Genomic DNA, 9,508 nt, shown 5'->3' with positions numbered 1-9,508 from the left:
CAGGGTCTTACTCGCACACATATATCGGAATCACATATCGATGCCATGGTCTTACTCGCACATCACCTATCGGAATCCTATGTCATGACATATGTATCCTAGTTATTCCTAAGGTTCACACGGGGCTTTCAGACGTCATAACTCGGTCGAAACAAATTCAAAAATATAGTAACCAAGCTTGTATACAATCGGCTATTGTAGATATAATTTCACATATTTCATTTCAGCATATATAATTTGCTTTTAATTAAAATTAAGTATGTCTATTTCCTTATAAACTTACCTCGGACGATGTAAAACAGAGTGGGACGACTAGTCGACAACTTTTATTTTTCCCCGATCCAAATCTGATTTCTTTGATTCTTGATCTTGATTGAGCTTAAGAGATGACCAAACCCTAGCTTCTATTATTTCTTTTCTTTTTGTTAAGTTTCGGCAAGAAGAAGAAGTATGAAAAGCTTATTTTAATTATCATATAATATAACATATATACTAACATATTATTATTTCATATTTTACCATTTTAACCTTTTATAATTAATAGCTAAAACATATATAATAAGGGTACAACCGGCCATCACTAAGTCCGATGGTCTATTTGCAAATTAAATGCTTCAATTTTCAAATCCAATAACAATTCGGTCCTTATACAATAAACTATCAAGTTTTCAATTTACTCGATTAAGTCCTTTTATTTAATTGGGCACTCAAACAACAAAATTAAATCACAAAAATTTCACAGATATAAATTCACACATAATAAACACAGAAAATAATTTTAAAATATTTTTTTGACTCGGATTCGTGGTCCCGAAACCACCGTTCTGACTAGGGTCTAAATTAGGCTGTTACACTTGCCATCTCACCTAACTCCCGTGGTTGGTCCATCAGTTATTTTACTGCTAGTATATCACATTTAGTTTTGATATCTTTCCCCGATGTCGTATTTAACTAATCAATAATTTACATTTAACTGACACTCGTACTCAGAATTTTTTTTACTTAGCTACTTTGTTACGAGTTATGGCATAAAAAATTTTGAGGTGTTACAATAATATTATTGACTGAGTTGGTGTCACAAGTCAACTTGACGCTAACTCAGGATTGATGATAACAACATAACAACACCATGATAAATAATTGTAATATGCTTAAGTATTTAAATTTTAATTTACTCACAATTTAATCTCTTTTTTCATTTTAGTATTGTATGCATTTCATGTGTTATTATTAGTTAATTTTAAACCATACGTTTAATTATTTATTGTATGTTATTTTTAAACACACTTCTATGTTTTAAATATGTAATTTCTACATATATATGCGTGTTATAGAATTTTCTAGTATTCATAATATTGTTGATTGAGTTTTAAGTTGATATCATAGGTCAATTCGACGCTAATGATAAATAATCATAGTACATTTAGTACTATTAATATGATGCATTCACATGTTTAAATTTTATTTTACTCACAAATTAATCTATTTTTATTTTAATACCATACATATTTGATGTATTATTATATTTAGTTTCAATTTTTTTTTGGTGAATAGAATGATTATTTCATGTTGTGAATTAAAGTTGCGAGAAATTGAAATCCAAGCGGTAATATGTGAATTTGGTAAGATTTTAATTGGAGAGTGAAATCATTACATTTTACAAAGAGGCAGTCCAATCCATAAATCCGGCCCAATACCTTTATAATTCTCAATACGAAATTCCACAACCAAGTTACGCAACGCAGCGTTTTTAGGGGTCGATGGCCGCACTAGCTCAACCTGCGTGTTCCTTTCCCACATTCCTTGGTTGCTTCCGCCCTTCCCCGAGAAGCTTTTCTAATATTAGGGTTCATCCCTCTCGGAACCTTTCGACCTCAATGAGTCTACAAAGCTCCGAACCTGTCGCCACCAAAACCGATCCTCCGACCGACGACGATGTGCTGCTGCAGTACGTGGTGCTTCGGAGAGACTTAATAGACAAGTGGCCTTTGGGGAGCGTGGTGACGCAGGGATGCCATGCTTCGGTCAGTGCCATTTGGTCTCACAAGGAAGACCCCCACACCCTCCAGTATTGCAGCCCTGATAACATTGACTCTATGCACAAGGTAACCAATGTTCTTGTGTTTATTCTTCTTCTTCTTTTTCCCACCATGAATGATTTCTTTTACATTCAACAGAGCATAGTGTATTGCTTTGAAAAACCCTGTTTATGATTTTTGGTCAATTGGAGGCAATCCTCATTGTGGCACATTGTTTTCTCTTCTCATATTGGGTTTGTTGTAGACCTTCGATTTACTTGGAGTTTTATCCACCCAAACGTAATGAGAATTGATCATTTTTAAGTTACAAATAATCCCATAGCAGAACTGAGAAAAAAAGAGAGAGGCATTTATCCCATAAAACTATCCAACAACGGTGTTTAATGCAAGACAAACATTTTGGATATCTATCCAATTCTGTTCTTACACTGTCGTAAATATAGCATAACAATGAAAACCATGAGGTGTTAATTGTAGGGTGATTTGCTGCTGTATCTAGAGTTGTGGATGATGAGCTAAGTGGTGAGGTTTTGGAACATGTAGGTAACACTTGAGGTGAAGGGAGAAACCCAGATATTGAACTTGTCAGAAAAGCTGTTGGCGGCGGGTATTGCTCATAAACTGTGGATTGAACATCCTGAAAACTTCCCAACTTGCCTGGCTACAAAACCCTACCCCAAGTCCATGGTATCGCCGTTTTTCAAGAAATTGAAACTTTGCAAGTGATTGTTTGATGGTGGGTTCTAAATCATAATAATTTAGCTTGATTCTGTTGAAACCCTCTTTTGTTCTAAACTTATGATTCTTTTGACATATGTTCCCTGTACGAGTTTAAATTTTTATACAGTATTGAAGCAGCTAGAGCTATTTGCCTAGGACTCTCTCTGAACTCAAGAAGATTGGCTTGTTTTTAATAAATAAAAGATGAAATGCACACTCTAATTTGTGTAGTTTTAGTTCCGATTTGGATAGTCCTACTTGAATTTAATTCAGATTATAAATCACAAAACAGCATACAAGCGCAAGCAAGGATAAGGATAGCTAGGCCGTAAATGAACGAATAATTTGTTTATTTTAAGTTATGTGTTTGTTAATAATTACTACTTGATTCATGTTTGTTAATAATTTTAAAATGGTATGTTTCTTAATAATTAACTTGTTCATGTTCATGAATATTGTCACAAATAATGTTGATAAACAAACAAGTCTCTTTTATATGTAAAACAATCATGTCTAAATTTTAATAATTATATTATATAATAATTGAACAACAGACAATTTAGTAAATGAATATAAAAAAGAACTTATTTATAAACATAAATGAATCGAATGAGCCTTCAAATTTTGTTATTATTAATTTAATTTGATAAATGGACAAAAACAATACTCATTGAACCGAACGTAATGTTCATTTACAACTCTTAAGGATAACCTTTATTATCGAGCGAAGGAACTTCTAATAGATGTCTGAGTGGAACACTCTTCAAAGAATCAGCGAAATAAAATTTAAAATTCCCGTTTTAACATTGCCAAAAAGCACTATTTTAGCTATGGATTCAATGATCCTTTTTAGTTACCAAATATGCAAACTCCAAATACAACAAATGTCAAAGTCTTTGGTGCCCCTCATCTGCTGATAGCTAACACAACACTATTGACGATTGAAGGCAGCCCAGCCATTTTTTCACAACAAGAGGACCTAAATATCCTGTATTTTTAAACAGAAAACACCAAAATTACTATGCATTTCAAAATTCAATAGGAGATTTAACTAACAATGACTACCGGTATCGATGAAACAATTTATCTCGAAATATTATTGCATCAACTGCCTCCCTTTTGCTTAAGAGTGATCTTGTCCCCGAGACTCAAAGCAATCCCCTGGGTCTTGCTCCTTATCCGGATGTACCCACTCAGTTTCCCATCAGCTTGCTTCTCAATGCTCACGTTTACCAACGCATCCTCCCCAAACACGCTCTTTGCGTACAAGTTCGCAGCCAGGAATCCACACTCACCATCTAGCGCAGATCTGAAACGCAAACCAGCCAGCAAAAAGGATTCAAGAATAATCAATGAGGATCTCACTTGAGTGAATTTGCTTCTGTGTTCAAACAGATGTATTGCAAAACCAAAATAAGGTTATCATTCTACAAACTGATAACAGATTCAAATACCTTTTTCACAACAATAAAGTGACCATATTATAAATCATATATCAGGCTGTATTCTTAATCATGTGCAACCTACAGCTTAGTACACAGAACCAAAGGATGCTCGGTTTATTTTCAAATTTATATAATATTTCTAAACAAAAAAACTTACGGTGCAGTGAGGCACTTCATGTTAGTTGACTTGATAATATGGTCGAGGAATTCCTTTTCATTTTTAATTACAGTGTTTACAGCAACCTGAATCACAAACAAAAAGAAAAATAATAATAAAATTGAAACATCAATGCAGATGAAAACTGATAAGTTCAGTCCCAGAAGAAGCTTCGAAATTGCATATCAGTTACCCTAAGAAACAAATTATATTTGAAAGCCATCCATATTGGTCAGCTGACTAACAGAAATAAGGCGGCTGTAAATGCACGCGGTAATAGTAAAAATGGAAATAGTTCAAGAAATACCTTATTTTCCCACTCAAATTCTGCCCACATGGTTCTGAATGCAGTATCCGTACAAACAGCAGGAGAAATATAGTCCATGATATCAATGTGAATGTCATTCAGAACAACTACTGTTCTCTCAAGCACATTTGAAGTTTCATATACAATGTTGCCAAATATGACTCCAGTCTCAGTTGAAGACACCTTGATGTTGGCCTTTATTTGCTTGCTAGATTCAGGAGCTAGGGTATAATTTTGAGGACGCTCCACAAGTTTCAGATCACCCATAGTAGCCAACTCCAAGCACAAATTCTGAAGGGTTTCCCTGGTTCGGTTGATAACAGTAATATCAAGAACAATATCATAGTGATGGACAGTGACATATGCTTCGGCATATACCGGATCACTAAATCCTGTCAGTTGAAGAATGCGGTTGAGCTTATTTGCATCATCTGGATCCTTGACAAACTCTCCAGTTGCTCGTTTTAAATCATCTTGAACCTCATCCTCCAATTCCAGCTGACTCATACCCTGGAAGTTAGCAAAGGAAATTTGAGATACAATTCCACAACTTCATGACAAAAAAACCAAGAAAAAAAAAATAATAAGTCAATAATCAAAGAGATGCAAAAGCACAAAGGTGAACCAAAGGGATAAAGCAGAAAATTCTATCAAAACAAACAAAATACAAGCTTAACCCAGAAAAGAAATTGCATGCATGGCAAGATATTTGCACAAACCAAAGATGTTAAATCATGCACATAAGTTAATGACCACAAAAAAGTTCTTACCTTTCGACTCTTTAAATGGTAAAAGTCAATAAGGTCATCCGGTTGTGCATGAGAAACCTGAGCTTTTGCCTTTAATTCCTCAGTTTCTTGCAATTGTTTCTCTGAAAGCATTTTAACAAAACTCTGACGGCAAGACTGCAACCATATTTTTCTGATCTCATCACCAGTATTGCACAATAATCTTATGCACAGAACAATTCTATCGCAAGAATCATTATCAATTGGGTGTGGAAGAACAGGAGATTGCCCTAATTGCAGCATAGAGACAAAGATCAGCAATGCCTGTGTGGTTGCTTTGTTAACTTCAACTTTTGAAGGCTGTACCTCTTCCAGTCTCAGAACAAGTTTAGTCAGTGTGCAAGCAACAACTGCAGCGAGGAAAAAATCGCCAGTGAGGAGAAGAGATCTGAGATTCCCAGAAGTCAATGATCCCTGAACAATGGTAGGAGGGGAGAAAGCAGTTTCAGATGCAGCACTCTGGGTTGCATAAGTACCATCAGCAAGAATAGCAGGTCTCCTGGAGGAGATGGTAATGGAGTTTGTTTGAGGAGTTTTCTTGGAAGCATCAGTAGCTTCCGCTTCCTCAGAAACAGAGTAGAAAGGCAGCTCTCCAAGACACTGCTTGATGGTTGCTATGCCACTCTCAACTTCAGATGCAGAAAGGCAATATTCTCCGATGATCCAAAGGGCACAGGAGCAAACCCGTGCAGCTCGAATCTGATAGAATGTGTCCAACAACCGTGTTATAACGGACACCCTAAGTTTAGGGTTGGTTTCAATTATTTCTCGAACAAAAACTATAACATCAATAGCTGAAGCAACATTACTGTCTCCTAAGAAATCCATCATCAGATGCACAACTGTACTTGCAACTTCTGGGAACTTGATTGCGCAGGAATGGATAGCTTGAATAAGCATTTGTCTGTATTCTCCGTTCTTCTCAAGTTCTCCACTTTGAGTTTTCATCACTTCCTTCTTCAACAAAAGAACAACTTCATTGATGTTTCGGGGAGTTACTAACTCAAGAACAATATCAAGTGTCTTCCTTTGGATGTCAAGATTTGGACTTGAAAGTGCCCTAAGCACATCCATGATCAAATCAACCATAATATCTCTATGAGAAGACTTGAGCTCATTCAGCCGATCTAGCACAATAAGCTTCACATTGTTATCGCTTTGAGAAAGAAGAAGCTGACAATAAGTGTTTGCAGCAGCTCTAATAGCAGTAGGAGCAGATGACAGAGAAACAAGGGTGCCAGCACATTCATAAATAACTGCAGTTGAGGGGGCATTTAATAAAGATATAATAATCTTAATATACTTCCCTTTCTCCCCACGATTTGTTCTGCAAACCTTACGAATCAGCTCCAACACAACCATCTGAAGCAATTCACCCCATTCGGAAACCCTGTCAACATGGGTCAAAAGGTAATTAATGGCTCGATCGTGTGCACAGTTAAATAGCATAAGAAATGCATTTCGCTTGGCAGATGGATCCTGCTCTGTCGAAAGGACCTTCTCAATCATTTCAGGTGCATCAACCAGGAGCTGCTCGCCTTGTGGAAGCTTATATATTGACATGACAGCCAATATAGCGTTCCTACGAATAAATGGATGCCGATGCTCCAGATTTTGCAAAACTGAAGGGATTAGTGGCTCAATGATCTCTGTCTCATTCAAGCGGCAGAGAAATCTCAAGGTCACACCACGAATATATTCATTAGGATGTTGAAGATTGTTCCTCAAATTTTGGCATATTAAGATCATTTCAGGTAATATCCTCCCTTTCAAATCAGTTTTCTCAATTATCTCCAAGTATAGAAGCAAAAGTTTTTGGATGGTGTGATCCTCCGAAGGCAAAACATATCTGACAATGGTAATAAAAAGCTGGGTGAGAGTTTCACTATTCAACAAAAGCATAACTGCTTTCTTCATGGCATCAATCTTTGCAGGAACATCATTGCCTTCGAGTGCTTCCTTAATTTCATTAGCAATTGCTGGTGTTCCTTTGTCAAAGTGAATAAGAAGTGTACAAGACTTCTCCATTTCTTGCTACTTTCTGAACAAAATTCAAATCATCAATATATATATATATATATAATGCAAATGATGGTTCTCAATGCGGGGACTAGAATAAAATTATATCAGTGTAAAATATGCATCTATAACAAGAAATTTAAACATAGCTTATACAAATCATTCAGAAAGTCTTACAACAGGAACAAAACTTTTGTTGGCCAATTAAAATAGGACCAATTTAGTAAAAAGATTGCCAGTTACTTCAAATGCCATAAGTTCAGTGAAAATTTAAAAGACAAATCAGCTCCATGACCATCTTCCTAAACAATACGCTCTCACATTTACCTCCAATGTGCATATTTGAGTAATGACAACAAATCATAACTACAACAGTAGCAGAAAGATCATGCACAGAACATTGCTCCTGAACACTTCTAAACAATAAGGTCACCAACTAATGCACTGTTTCGATAAAAACTTGGCTAGAATCTTGCACGAAAAACTATACCGCATACATATATTTTTCAGACTGCTACCAAATACTTAACGGGCTATTAAACTAGGTATCTCATAATTCACAGAAAAAAAAGGAGCTAAATTTACAACTCAGGCAAATCGGCCTTAATGCCACAATTGAATCGTGGTTATTTCAGAAAATTATTAATGTAAGATCACCGTTGATCTGTCTACTGAGAAAGAGAAGGATGAGATCTGTTAGTTTTCATATTTTTAATTCCAATATTAATGCTGAATTCATCATGTAAAATCAAAACATTACGAAAGTAACAAACAAAAATATACCAGCAGAGCGAAAGCGCAACTAAACATAGAAAGTGTAAAAAGGTAAAACCATATTTAATCCACAGAGCACAGTTCTATTCTAATTTGTAGTATTACTATAAAGGATTCGATCAAAATTTCAAATCACAATATTGAAAATCCGAAACCTAAATCGAAACATTCAAGCTTCTAATGCAAACAAACAAAAAAAAACCAGCAACAACAGAAAAATGCCGCGAAACTATGTAGAAAATAAATCAACAGATCTCGAAAATTGGAGACATATAGAGAGCAATGAACCTCGAACGATCAGAGAAACTGACACTTATTTTAGCGGATGGAAATGAGGGAAATTCGATCTTCAAAACAAGCGCATCGTTTTGCTTTCTTTCTTTCGTTCTCTTTTTCCCCTTTCTTATTGTTCTACCAGATCTAAAGATGTATTTCGAGTTTAGACGGTGAGTTTGTGGTAATTTCAATTTGGTAAAAACTTCATCTTCTCCCTCTCAATTTTGATAGTATAGAATTTGGTCTTTCTCAAAAACGAAAAAGGTAAATTACCGAAAATAAAATTGTGTGGTCACCTTCTATTAATTTGCTTCCATTAATTTGAGGTTAAGTAATGTTATTTTACATTCATTTTATTCATCTAATTTTAGTAAGTTTATATTTTGATCGTCTATTTTTTTAATTAATTTTATTCTTTTCAAAAAAAAAAAATTTAAGGGCACATTTGGTTCACTAGAATGAAATAGCTATTTTATGAAAATGGAATAAAAGCTATGAATTTAAATTGTCTTTGATTAGGAGGAATAGATATGTAATAGTAAAAAAAAACTTGAATGATGAATATGCCTTTTAATAAATTAAATTATGTTTTTATTTTTGTAAAATTATTAAAAACCAAAAGCATTAAATCTTTGAAATGACAAATATACCCTTTAATTTTTTAACATCTAAATCAATTATATTTTAATATACTTTATTGTATACTATTATTTTTGTATTTGTACATAACCTTATGTTTTATAAATTAAAGATCCAATTATACCACTTAAATACGTTTACCAAACATCCAACATTATATTCCATTATAGTGACATTATATTTTTGCTTAATAACATCGCTAGTATTGTTAAAGAGTGTTACTATCCAAATAAAAATATTGTTAAAGAAGAAGCACCAACATAATCTAATAATCATCTCAGCATCCATCTTAACATAACAAATCATGGTCGGTTTTCAAAAGTCCAATTATAGTAGAAAACTCA

At 34.5% G+C, this 9,508-nt stretch overlaps 2 protein-coding genes across 5 annotated transcripts; one reads left to right on the top strand and one right to left on the bottom strand.

Moving 5' to 3' along the window:
• The first annotated feature begins 1,710 nt into the window (after window positions 1-1,710).
• LOC108485501 (uncharacterized) lies at window positions 1,711-2,989 on the top strand. The gene is made up of 2 exons (XM_017789353.2): window positions 1,711-2,105; window positions 2,583-2,989. The coding sequence occupies exons 1-2, from the start codon at window positions 1,761-1,763 to the stop codon at window positions 2,763-2,765; spliced, it is 528 nt and encodes a 175-aa protein (XP_017644842.1). The 5' UTR covers window positions 1,711-1,760; the 3' UTR covers window positions 2,766-2,989.
• A 457-nt stretch (window positions 2,990-3,446) lies between these two features.
• LOC108486212 (coatomer subunit beta-1) lies at window positions 3,447-8,848 on the bottom strand. Of its 4 annotated transcripts, none has more exons than XM_017790118.2 (6): window positions 8,538-8,848; window positions 5,439-7,497; window positions 4,669-5,178; window positions 4,362-4,447; window positions 3,825-4,068; window positions 3,447-3,747 (listed from the first exon to the last, which is right to left on the bottom strand). In XM_017790118.2, exons 2-5 carry the CDS (start codon window positions 7,482-7,484, stop codon window positions 3,864-3,866), a joined length of 2,847 nt encoding a protein of 948 aa, XP_017645607.1. In that variant the 5' UTR covers window positions 7,485-7,497; window positions 8,538-8,848; the 3' UTR covers window positions 3,447-3,747; window positions 3,825-3,863. The 4 variants fall into 4 exon arrangements, with proteins under 4 accessions (XP_017645607.1, XP_052885399.1, XP_017645606.1 ...); XM_053029439.1 differs by having other exon boundaries at window positions 8,561-8,848; XM_017790117.2 differs by having other exon boundaries at window positions 3,447-4,068.
• Between the last annotated feature and the right edge of the window lie 660 nt (window positions 8,849-9,508).

This window comes from Gossypium arboreum, chromosome 6 (assembly GCF_025698485.1).
Source record: "Gossypium arboreum isolate Shixiya-1 chromosome 6, ASM2569848v2, whole genome shotgun sequence".
Taxonomy (NCBI): domain Eukaryota; kingdom Viridiplantae; phylum Streptophyta; class Magnoliopsida; order Malvales; family Malvaceae; genus Gossypium; species Gossypium arboreum.
This window is presented reverse-complemented; position numbering and strand designations above follow the sequence as displayed.